This window comes from Tinamus guttatus, unplaced genomic scaffold (genome assembly GCF_059628265.1).
Source record: "Tinamus guttatus ecotype Peru unplaced genomic scaffold, ASM5962826v1 Tinamus_guttatus_pri_ptg000070l, whole genome shotgun sequence".
Lineage (NCBI taxonomy): Eukaryota > Metazoa > Chordata > Aves > Tinamiformes > Tinamidae > Tinamus > Tinamus guttatus.
The window spans coordinates 2,866,018-2,879,508 of record NW_028288604.1 but is presented as its reverse complement, the minus strand read 5'-3'; the positions used below and the strand labels follow the sequence as shown (position 1 = coordinate 2,879,508).

General features: G+C 36.1%; 1 protein-coding gene across 1 annotated transcript; it reads right to left on the bottom strand.

Annotated features, from left to right (window-relative positions):
- Positions 1-3,898: 3,898 nt before the first annotated feature.
- On the bottom strand, positions 3,899-11,095 carry LOC148595737 (uncharacterized). The gene is given in 3 exon segments (XM_088519781.1): positions 3,899-3,954; positions 10,529-10,601; positions 10,604-11,095. Coding segments are annotated over 3 exon segments (621 nt in total).
- Positions 11,096-13,491: the final 2,396 nt, after the last annotated feature.

The window sequence follows — 13,491 nt, the reverse complement described above, 5'->3', positions numbered from 1 at the left end:
CCAAGTATCCTTAATTTGGAATTGTAATTTGATTATTTGTGCTACACTTTTGTCCTCTATACAAAAAGGTACAAGAATCTTAATTACATAAAACTTTTTCTCATGCTGTAATACTTGAACAGTATTTATTCACTCAACTGACAAACAAGGGCCAATAAAAACAAACAAAAAAAAGCTACATTTTCTTTGTTTCTGATAGATTATGGCACTGAAACTGCAAGAGTTTGTGGGAACTACAGCATGTGGCTCATGTATTCTAGAAAATTACTTTAATATCTCACTTGGCATTACTGATATTCACTTCCAGAAGTTCAAAGTCATGATTAAAAAATAGGAATTTTTTAAATATAGCTCCGTCTCTTTTTTTACCATCTTCAATTTAATCTTAGTGATATAGTATGCACATATTTTGCCATCTCTAAACAAATTGCTCAGTTGAAAAGAGAAAATTTTACTCACAATAATTTCATCAGTCTAATATTACATCGGCAGTCTAATGAGCCTGTTGTCAGGTGGAGAGATTTCAGCCATCTCACGCATCTCACAATTATAATTCTTTTTATATATCAAAATTCATGTTCACCTTTTTCACCTCACCATGTCTGGCTGCCCACTATGCTTCTTCCTGTTCTTACCCATCTAGTATCATTTGGTTTATTATTCTTGCCTAAGTATAAATGCTTGCACCTGCCTTCACTGGACAGTCTTCACATGTCTCTCAGACATTTTGAGTTTGAAATCTGTTCCCCAGTTTGATTATAGCCAGATGGAACCCCATGCTCTCTGCCAATATTACTAGAAAGATTTGATTCCATTTGCCACATTGATTTCCATTGTTAGTGGAAATACAGTATTACTCAGGACCTACTGGATCTAAACAGATGTATTTTGTACATCCCTCCATTTTAGGAGTGAATCATTGATAATCACATTCTGTTTCTGTTATTTAATCTTTCATAGTAATCTTTAGTGTAATAACATGTAATCCTCGCACAGGAAGTTCCTTCTCCATGTGAGGAAGAACTTCTTTCCTGTGAGGGTGACAGAGCACTGGAACAAGTTGTCCAGAGAGGCTGTGGAGTCTCCTCCTCTGCAGATCTTCCAAACCCACCTGGATGCCGCCCTGTGCCACGTGCTCTAGGTGTCCCTCTTGAGCAGGGGTGGGAGGTTGGAGTAGATGATTTCTAGAGGTCCCTTCCAATCTTAACCATAGGATTCTGTGATTCTGTGATTCTTTCCCAATTTTCTTGTGAGATGTCTTGTGAAGCAGAATCAAAAGCCATACTGAAGTCAAAACATATGCTTCTCCTCCACAAGGCATCCTCTACAAGCTCCTCCAGAAGGAAAATAGATGGTATTAAAATGATTCATTCAACGTTGACTGCTGTTCAGCTTGTTCTCATTTGGGGTCTTTTTGTTGTTGGTGGTATTTGTTCCACTATTTTCTGAAGAGTTAAAATTATGCTAAGTCCATAATACTTTGATTCGTCCCTCTCTCCATTTTTAAAACAAGTACTGTGCTTTCCCTTTTCTTTCTTCCAAAAATCATCCATTGTCCATAATCCCTCAAAAAGTAACTGATTGCTCCAGGCAGTTTTCCATGTACCCTGGGGTGAATTACATCCACACGAGGCAATTTCAAAATGTTACTTTTGTCCCTGCCCTTACCATCATCACTTGTTTTTAAGTGTTTGTTACACATATGTAGTCACTATCTTTTTTTTTTCCTCCTTGCATTCTCTTTGTTGCCAACAGTTTAATCTTTACAAATCAATCTCTAGGCTTTAACATTTGGGACATATATTTGAACCAATCATGACTGCAACAGAGAGTTGATCGCAGCTCCGTCGGGTAGTAAGAAAGTACAGGGTTAGAATTCATTCTTTGAAGTATCTATAGAGAAAGAAAGATCTTAATGCTACAGAAATGAAAAGAAAGGAATCCATCATTGCTTTAATATATGTAATTTTGTTTTATTAATGGCACTGGTGACATTTCTATCAAGACTACAAAATCTTTCTCATACTTGACATGATGTGACCTAAATTTCAACATCTTATAGGTTTGCTGTTTAAGCTGAAATGTTTTCACACTTTTAAGCTTTAAAAAATAATCATTTATTTTGCCCAAATGAATACTAATAGCTCTTAACTCAGTTCTAAGGATGCATACTTTACTTAGCTATGTAAAAACATTTTGGCAACTTTTTCTGGTGACGGCACATTCGAACTTGAAATTTAGACAGATGTATTGTTAGGGTCATGGATATACCTTTTGCCATCTATCTGAAAATATGTTAGCCCATTTATGAAATGAAATCTCAGAATTCTTGTATGCTCAGTAGAGATTTCTTTGATTTTTTCTCTTTGATCTTTTTTTTTTCAAAGATTTCCTCTCTACTGGAACATATGCAGCACCACTTTAAGGAATATGCCCTTAAGTGACTATTCATGTTCTATTACAACTCCTACAAATGTTGGTCTGACTTCGCAGTTCATTAATACCAAAGACATGCTAGGAAACCTCTTCTTAGTCAAGGACTTCAAAGAAAAAGCAGGCCTTTGCTTTTCCCTGCTTGTCTTGCAAATTCAATTTGAGGCTAGTATTGAAACAGAACACCTGGAAATATTCTTTACTATACACTGAATGGTTATGCTCAGTGCTTGCTGGTTATAAAACCTTGAGGATGCAATCACAGTCATTAAAAATGGTCATGTTCATGAGCAAAACAGAGGAAATAAGATGAGACTAGTGCTAGAATGGATGCTAGCAGTGAAGCAGGGATGCATTAGTATGACAGGGCTCAGATGAATGATACTCAAATGCAAGGAAGGGAAAGGAAATTTTGGAGTGAAAGAAAAAAAACTTTTAAAACTTGAAGCCACGTAAGGAATAACAGGATGCAGAAATGAGAACAAAAATAGAAAGTGTAAGAAAAAAAATGAAGCCTGACTTAGGTCCAGGACAATCGTAAAGCTGCAGGAAGCTTGTGGGAATAGCGGTACGAGGGCTAAGAAAATCAAGCAGTTCAAACCTCCTACACAAGCAGTGTCATCTATACCAGTAAGTTTTCTGACAAAAGTTTGTCTTAAAAATCTCCAATAATGGTATCTCTACAATCTTTTATGATAATTAATCTTCATACTTCACTATCTGTCTCTTTAAAATGAGACATTTCTTAATGCCTTAGCCGAATTTTCCTTGCTGCACTTAACGCTTCAGTCCTCTTGCCCGTAGACATAGAGAACATATATTTTCTTCCTTTAACTATTGCTATATTTTCAGACTCACTTCTTTAGGCTAGGCCAACCATTTTTAAGTCCTTCACAGATCATATTTTCCAAAAGTTTGATTATTAGTAGGATCATAGAAAGATTCAGATCTCTACTCCAACTCTTGCTCAGAACATGAACCACTCTGAAGTCAAAGACAGATTGCTCACAATTATATCTGATTTGGTGGGGAATGAGGAATGGATGGAAACTGCACAACCTAACCATACAGGAAGCATTTATATTTATATTTATATTTATATTTATATTTATATTTATATTTATATTTAATTTTCTAGATATCTGTAGATATCTGTACAGATACCAGAGAGGGAATAGAGGGAATAAATATCAAATGAGTTAACCAGCAATACCATGCCTTTCTTTTTTGAATGTGAGACAAATTTGAGTTTGTTGCATTTCTAATAATACCATCACCACCAAGCACCAGTTGCAGGATAAGGTAAAGTTGGTCAATACATTAAGAAAGTTAATTATTAGCCCATATTTCAGAATGTTTTAGGTCTAACCATCACATTGTATGAATGTATTAGTGCTAAAATATAGCCAGGACCCAAAAGAATAACTGAATAATTGCTTTCACAGAATAAAAGTATTTTCTGACTCTACAGACACTGGCTTTGATAAACACAGCTGCCACCTACGATAAAGCTGATCTTGCCTTTCAATGTGTGCCCTTATTAAATAGAGATCTTACTATAGGTCTTAGTGTAGCACGTGGGATATATTTGCCTAGTTACCATAATGACTCAGGGTACATTCCTTTTCTTTCCTTTAGGGGTGTGGGTTGAAAATTCTTTTCTTTTCATGGTGACCTACTGATTTCAATGGATAATTGGCTTCTAGGTGGCAGAGTACATGCATTGTTCATTAACATTTCATATCTTCGTTGATATGGGAGATGAATGGCTCCCTGGGTTAGCAATTGCCTGCAGAGTTCTTTGCCTTCAGATGAAAGGGTCCAATGCATTATTGACTGAGCAGATTAGGAGTTCTTTTAAGGATTTTAGATTAGTAGGGATCCCTAAATGGTATGAATCTAAGGTTAGTTCTACAAATAGGCTTCATGCTGAACTTTGCAATGTCAGCCCCTGGTTTCTGGCACTCAAGGTGGCCTCCAGGTGCTTCATTAGGTATTTTGATTACTTGGGTGATGTCTCAGGCAAGTTTAGTGCCTTTCAATGAGCACCATAAGAACTACCATACTGAGTAGCTCAATGTGAGCTGCTGAAAGTTAGCTAGTGCACAAAGGCTGAAAAGCTGTGCTAAGTTGTTCTACCCAGGGCAAAGGAGAACCTTCCTCTGCTGACTTTGTTGACCATAGTCCAAAACCCTCTACAATGGAGTTACTTCCCCACTTCTGCTGTTAAAACTCTGTTACCAGGTGAAGCATGGTGTGACCACTAGGGACTGGAAAAACAACACCATCAAGCACCCTCAACATGGGATTCCTGCATCTGTTTTTTTAACTCTCAAACCTCCATATTCTGAAAACTATGCTAGTAGCCAGACCATTATTCTTACATGTCTTAAGAAACCATTAAATTTAATGTAACTCCGTAGGCTGAGTGTTGTCCTGAGAAAGAGCAGAAATCACTGCAGAACAAAAGCAGCTACCAAGGCTAATACAGTGGCTAGTGCACAGCTCAAGTACAGGGATATCCTAGAGAAACTCCCACTGCCTACCAGAATGGGTGAGACAGCGATCAAATTATGCAGCCCTTGTAAATTTTGGGGTGTGTTTGAAGAAGACTGCAAGCAGATCAGCTGCCACAACAGCTCTCTTGTCAACACAATGGAGAGGAAGACTTTAAATGCTGTCCATAGTTTGGCAAAGAGCCTCCTATCTATCTATTTTCCTGGTTCATACTCCTTTCAACATCTTACTGTTTCATTAAGCCAGTTGATTCATCATTTGAGAGTGGAGAACTACAGCTCAGTGAGCACCCAGACAGTTTAATTTAATTTTCTCAGGTTTTTAGATGGGGACTCAATTTGATGTGACCCCTTGAAATTGAACCCAGCCCTTGCTGTTGCTAATCAAATCCTGACAGAGTGTTACAACAGGGAGAAGAGTTTTAAATTGTAGTTGCATTAGTTTGTAGAAAAGTTTATTTTGTTAGAGCTGATGTGATAATGAACCTTCTCTTTATCCATTTCAGAAGATTTGATCTTGGATATAAACAACTTTGTAGTGAGAAAAAAAAAAAAAAAACAAACAAAAAGACTCTACTTATTTATTTGTTTATAGCAAACTAATTTCAGTACTAGAAGGAAAAAAGCTGGAATGTTTTGACTTTTATATGTAAGGACTTTGCCTATGCTTTCTTTTAGTTATTTATTTTTCCACGTGAAAAATGAGAAGATTATTTCCCTTAGCTAGTACTCTTATCTGTATCTGTGTGAAAGAACCTTCCCTTTCAATTTCTTTATCTGTATATGAAGGTGATGAGTTATCCCCTGGGATTTTGTCTCAGCACTCTGCTGCATACAGTAAGGTAGTCCTGATTTTGACTATATAGTGAACATAATGCATGTACTCTATATGATATTAGGGTCCAGTTCTCTAGAATGGCAGAATTCATGCAGAAAAAAAAAAGTTGCTATACAATTAGAGCACTGCATACTGTAAGCAGGGGTAAAATCTTACTTTTAAAGGTATAAATCCACGATGGAAAATCTTATTTTCTTTGAAAATGGCAACTTTGAATTTTCTTCTGCCCAATAAACTATTTTGGCAATTTTTTTTATCATGATTATCGCTGGAAGCTTAAGTTGTATAGTCTAAAAAAAAAAGAATTAGACAAATGTTTTGCACAGATTTGCTATTCACATAATTCAGAATTTCAGTAGCAGGTATTGTTCAAAGGTGACCAGATATAGCATAGTTTCGGTGGAGAAAATATTACTACAGTCAGAATTTAATATTGATTTCAATTAAGCTCAAGATAGCAGCTCCTTGAACAGAAGAACTTGAGAACTTCTTCTAGAGAACATTTTAGTGATTCCTTATTAATGGTGTAATATTAGTGACATGAATAATGACACAGTATCATTAGGGTATTTCTTCTATCTTTGAGTTCTAGTTCTATTTCCAGCGCTTGTCAGTGGTAAATTTTGATATTTTTATTCTTTCAATCGTTTGTTTGTTTTTAAAGATTTTTTCCTGAAAAACTGGTGTGCAGTTCACTTCATGCTAAAATATATTACAGAATTTATCCTAATATTATAAAAATACGGAAAAGGAAACTTCAGGACAATGTCAACTACTTTTTCAGTTCTGCTTTATTTTATCTGTTACTATTCTTACTTATCAGACATATTAATATGCTCTAAACAGTGCATTGTATTAATGTACATTTCTAATGTTGCAGTAACTTGAAAATAAATGTGAATAATATAAAAAATTCATTATTAATGAAATGTGTTCTTAATAAATTTTCTCTTTTATTAAAAGCTTGATTTTATTTATTAATAATTTAGTACTGGAATACCTTAATCTTCAGGAAGATGCTATGAAAGAGAACTTTCTTTAAGATAACTTGCCTTAAAAATAAAATTAGTGAGAGACTTCTCTCATTGTCTATGTCTCTGCATAGCTGGAAAGTCTTAATGAGCTCCAAAGGTCATAAGACAGAAGGTAAGATGTAAAGGGCAAGGAAGGATGTGGTACATAAACTTTCAACCTCTGTAGCATCCATTCTTCACATGCTGTGAAGAAATTTTACTGATTGATATTTGGACCATTACCCTTAACTTTCCTATTTTGTAAAACATGTTTCAAATGCAGGCTTGTGTTCTTATTTTCCTCTAAAAATAAATAAAGAAATAAATCTTTGTAGACATAAGAACTTCTCTGAAGGCATAAAAAATACCAGGTTAAATACACTTTCACAACATGGTGGTCATGACAAAAAAGTCTGAAAATATTCACCATGCCTTTTCCTACATTTGAATCTGTTTTGATGACAAAATGCTATCTCTGCTATTCCCAAAAGAAGAAATGATGTTATGCAGACCTTTCAGAATTACATATGATGTCTATGGCAGAGAAAGATCAAAATTTTAATCTCTAGAAAAGACCTTCATGAATTATTATGTTTTAATTGTTTGTCACATTAAACAGAAAAACAAGGCATATCTTTTTGGGGAGATCAAACAATTATTATGTTCATAGTAAATAATATAGTTTGTCAATTTAAAATAGAAAATGTTGAGCTTTCAGATTATATTTTTTAACGTAATAAAAATAAATACATTCCATTTTTATTTTAATTGAATTTATTTGAAAATAAATCATTTAAAAAATGAAATAGTTTTCAGAAGGATATTTAAAAATCCTCAAGTAAAATAATTTCATAACTAATTAGAAGTTATTAAATATTTCAATTCCAAAACAACAAGAAAAAACAATAATTCATTATACCTTTTACAGACTTTTACTTACTAATACCTGATGGACTTACTGAAAATATTTTTTTCAACAGCATTGAAAGAGTGATGGGGCATATCTGAAATTTATGAAATTGAGTTGCCTAATGGTCTGCCTTTGAACTGCACTGGGTGTTTGCTGAATATATTATTAATTGCCACCAATTTAAGCACTTCATCTAGACATCTCTTAAATTATTATGATGAGAAACAAGAGGTTATACCTATATTGCACATGTAGCTTTCCATTGAGCCTCTTCTAGCTAAGTAACTGATCTCACAATTCACAATCCCCAGACCATGCTCCCACTCTCCTTGCTTGAGATGTCAAAGCACGATCACTTCCAGGTTAAAGGTTAGCAACCTGGTTTATATCACTTGTGATCTGAGAACAACCTGTTTTACTTTAGATGAGCACAAATCATGGGAGAAGCCTCACAACAAGTCTTGTTTAGTAAGATTTAACTCTCTCCAGTAAGCTTATGTTGCCGAGGGTTCTGACTGAACACATCTCAACTATTTGCTAGACACGAGGGATCCAGGCCTATTGTAAATTTTTGATTTTTGGCCCTTAGTATTCTAAGAATCCTTAGTATTTTTTTTCAGGTGGAGTATAGAAAAGAGATTCTGCTGCAGACAATTTTATGTCCTCTGTTTGCTATTATAACGGTAGCATGTAATGTATGTTTTGTAAACAAGCAAATTGTGATAGGAAAATATCTATTGCCTTTTTCTGCTACAATCAGAAAACTGATCTATAACAAAACAAGCACTCTATGTTTTGTGAGGGTAGAGGGTTATACATATCTATCAATTTTACTTCACTGAAGTCAAGAATTCTGTTCTCTTAGAGGATATATTGAAGCCATCTCTATGACACCACATTGAGGTATGCAGTCTGTGCAACTCCATTTTTCAATCAATGTGAATTAAGGCTAGAACTTTCAGACTGCTTAAAATGCATGGAAAGAGTGAATACTTTGTTTCTAGGCTGATGCTGCACTTTAATGTCTGTGCAACATATATTCAACCAAGTATTTTGGATCTCAGATCAAATTACTTGGATGAGATTGGAGCTCAATTGTCCTTGTGTCATAAGACAAATACAGTTCTCTAAAAAAGACTCTATGTGATTGGCAAATAAACTGCGCAAAAGCAATGAGACAAAAGAGAAACAGAACCCATTAAATATTTTAAAAATCAAAATGGTTTATAGCTAGGACTTTATAATGCCGAAATATGACTTTTTCTGTGCAACGCTACAAAGTAATAATAATAATAATAAAAGATTTTAAAGGCACAGGAAGAATGATTTCTATCTTCAGAATTCCTATTGTTCAATTGAAAATTAAAATGCACAGTCTTCAGCGGATGCTATATGCTAGTGCATGGCTGAATGGATATATATACTAAGAGACAGCAAACACAGTTGTTCAGTAATTAGATATTAATTCTTCTTCTGTCTGAAATTTAAAGTGATACTTATGGTTTTTAAATGTCTTAAATTTTGAGAAAATAAAATTAGTGTTTTCAGTTTGCTGCTTCTCGTGTAAACTTATTTTTTTAATAGCATGGTCATATTGGATTCTTGTCTGAACTAAAAATATATTGCAGAATTTGGATTCAATAAATTTGATTTAAAGAAATCTTCCATCTACAAGCACAGAGAAGATTGCGTTCATTTATTTGATTGACTATGAAAATAGCAGATGGTCAGTGAATATCACAGAACAGTTACAAATACTGACTTATTATTTAGATATTAAAATTATTTTAACAAAAAAATCAAACCAGATCTTCAATCGATCTGAATTTTCAGAACTCCATCATCTACAAGAATCTCATCAGATATGACTCCTGCAGTAAATAGACATTTTTTTGAAGTCTTTACTGATTTCAATATGAATATAACTTTCAGAATGCCTTGAATAATTAATGAAGGAACTGTACATGAGCATAATAAACTATATACTTCATCAGAAATTACTCAGTGAATATTTTTCAATCATATACTAATTCAAGGAAATTGGGATCTGTCCACAGACCCAAATATTTAAAAATAAAAATATAGCAATTAAATGATTTATTTTGATTATTCATCCTTAGTCATTTCCTATGCATAGTGAAAAAAAATCTAAACACTGTTATGGCACATCATTTTTTTTTTCTTTAAATCTTTTTAAATCTTCTTTTAAGTCTTTCTTTACAAGATTAAAAAGTCAGAAAGGTATTGTTAAAAGGCAAACATTCATTAACTTCCAACATTTAGGCAGTGTCAACTACAGTACAAGCAGGGTCAACTACAGTACATTGCCCAGGAACATGTTCAGATAGTTTTTAAGTATCTCCACAGATGGAGACTCCACAATCTCTCTGGATAATCTGTTCCAGTGCTCAGTCATCTTCACAGTAAGAAAACAAAACAAAACAAAAAACAACAACAAAAACAACTTTTTCCTTATGTTCAGACAGAATTTTCTGTCATTTAGTTTTTGCCTGTTGCATCTTATCCTGTCACTGGGCACCACTGAGAAGAGTCTGCCCCCATCTTCTCTGCTCCCTTCCTTCAGGTATTTATACATGTTAATAAGTTCATCCCTAAGCCTTCTTGAGGATGAACAGGCCTCTCAGCCTGTGAGAAATGCTGTAGTCCCTTAAACATCTTTGTATCCCTTTCACAGAATCACAGAATTGTGAAAGGGTCATCTAGTCCAGCCCCTCTGTTCCAGCAGGGACACCGAGAGCAGGTGGCACAGGGTGACATCCAGGCAGATTTTGAAGATCTCCAGAGAAGGAGACTCCACAACCTCTCTGAGCAGCCTGTTTCAGTGCTCTGTCACCCTCACAGTAAAGAAGTTCTTCCTCATATGGAGATTAAACTTCCTGTGTTTCAACTTAAACCCATTACCCTCTGTCCTGTCACTGACCACCACGGAGAAGAACCTGGCCCCATCTTCCCTACAATCACCCCTCAGATACTTGAACATATTGATCAAATCTCCTCTCAGTCTTCTCTTCTCCAGACTAAACAGGCCCATCTCACTTAGTCTATCTTCATAAGATAGATGCTCCAGTCCCTTACTCATCTTTGTTGCTCTACGCTGCACCCTCTCTAGAATCTCAATGTCCTTCTTGTACTGGGGAGCCCAGAATTGGACACAGTACTTTAGACGTGGTCTCACCAGAACTGAGTATAGGGGAAGGATAAACTTGCTGGCAATGCTCTTCCTAATGCAGCTCAGGATACCATTGGTTTTCTTGGCCACAAGGGCACATTGATGGCTCATGGTCAACCTGTCTACAAGAACTTCAGAGTTCTTCTCTGCAGAGCTGTTTTCCAGCAGGTCAGCTCCCAGCCTGTGCTGGTGCATGGGGTTATTCCTCCATAGGTGCTGAATCCTGCACTTGCCTTTGTTGAGGGAATATGAGTTTCCTCTACACCCATCTCTCCAATCTGTCGAGATCCCTCTGAATGGCAGCACAGTTCTTTGGTGTATCAGCCATTCCTCCTAGTCTTGTTTCATCAGTAAACTTGCTGAGGGTACACTCTGTCCCTTCATCCGGGATATTAATAAATAAACTGAAGCGGATTGGAGCCAGTATTGACCCCCTGAAGACACTGCTAGTTACTGGCCTCCAGCTAGGTTCTGCGACTGATCACAACCCTCTGAGCTCTGCCATTCAGCTAGCTTTTAGTCCACCTCACTGCCTGTTCATCTTTCAGGTATTCCATCAGCTTGCCTGTGAGGATGTTAGGGCAGACTATGTCAAAAACCTCATGAGGCTGAGGTGGAAAATATCTGCTGCTCTCCCCTCATCTATCCAGTAAGTCATTTTATCAGTGAAGGTTACCAGACTGGCTAAGTATGATTTCCCCTTGGTGAATCCATGCTGGCTACTCTTGATCCCCTTCTTTTCCTCCTTTCTCCAGACTTTCTTTTTGGTCTCAAGGATCTGAGAGTCCTGAGAGCCAAACTTAGCAGTAAAGATTGAGGTGAGGAAGGCATTCAGTATCTGCTTTTTCTGTGTTCTTTGTCACTAGGACGCCTTTCCTATTCAGCAGGGGCCCACATTTCAGACCCACATTGTCCTTAGTCTTTCTTTTGTTCCTGGTGTATTCATAGAAGCCCTTCTAGATGTCTTTGACATCCATCGCCAGATTAAACTTCAGATTTGGCATTGGCCTTCTCAGCCCCATCCCTGCATGCTCAGTGTGCCTGTAATCATCCCAGGTTATATCGCCATGTTTCCCCCTTCTGTATGCTTTCTTCTTATATTTGAGATTTGCCATGGGCTCCTTGTTCATCTATGCAGGAACAGGGCCTGCAAACCTGAAGAAATATTTAGCTGTCTGTAGAGGGCCTCATCTACTTCTCCCTAATCAGGTGATCTATAAAAAAAACAGAGGAGTCACTCACTGTAGTCCACGTCTTAATCCTTATCCATCACTTTCCCGCACACGGAGCTCCATACATTAGAGCAGCTCTTATGAAAAGTACAACTCCTCCTCCTTGCCATCCCAGCCTGCCCCTCCTAAAGAGCCTCTATGCAACCGTTGCAAGCCTTTGCATCATGAAAGCTATACCACCATGTCATCCCAATGAGATCATAGATCAGTGGCTGCACACAGATTCTTCTGTTTTCCTTCCAAATTGCTCAAAGTTGCAAATATGAAATATGTAGAAATCTCAGCTTTTACTGACCCAGGGATGTTTAGCTGTATAGCTTAAGAGATGCAGCAACCAACCATGTTTTACCTCTTAGTCTTCCCCTTACTTTTCAGAACACAATTTATATGATTCAAGCCTGTATTAGAACTGAGCAATCAGAAGGCTTTTTGTATTGAATTGCTCAGTAGTGTTGAAACATTAAAGATTATATCTGATATAAAATGGTATAGTGTCAAATCATTCTTGCTAACTATTACTAGGTTAGTGCCAGTGCCTCGACCTTTTCACCAAAGTACACAGACTTTCAAAGTACAGTGTGAACATGTGAACAAAATGATTTCTTAGAAGATAACAAAGATTAACCAGTCGTGCCTTTGAGACTATCTGAAATATTTATGTATGGTGATGTTCTTGTAATAAAAGAAGTTTTTGAAGAAACAAAAACCTATGTTTGCTTGATCAGTAAACTTATGTCTTCTGGTTTCTTCAGGAGTTTGACAGGACTATTTCACAGGAATACAAGATGAGGGCTAATGGTCATACAAGACAAACAATTTCACAGCATCTGTATTATTTCTGACAATTGTCATTAAAAGATGCATAGGGAAGAACTGCAAACTTTATATTGAACTTTGTCTATCTCCAACAGATTAACTGCTCAGAAATTTCCTGCTAGAGACAGCACATTTTGTGAATGTGTTTTGTTCTCAGTGGAGCTTGTTTTGGATCACATATATTATTTTGGCATCCATACGCCAATGATAAGAAAATTTTGATATTGAACTACACACTATATGAAGAATCACCACCTTTTCCTTCAGATCTACTATTTTATTCCTACTTTCTTTGCAAGGTATTTTTAAAAAAAATTGGAAGACACAATAAACAACAATTTCCTGTGCAATTTTTGAATGTCATATCCTCCCCTTAGTAATTAATTACCCAGGTTGAGAACTACTCAATCATTTCCATATGGGGAATCATTTTATGGAACTGTTTTGTACCTTTGGTATTTTTGGTAAGTTCTCATTGCTCCTTCTCCAGTTTTACTAAATTCCTTAGAAATGGGGAATCAGAACTGTACATAGTAAGCAAGG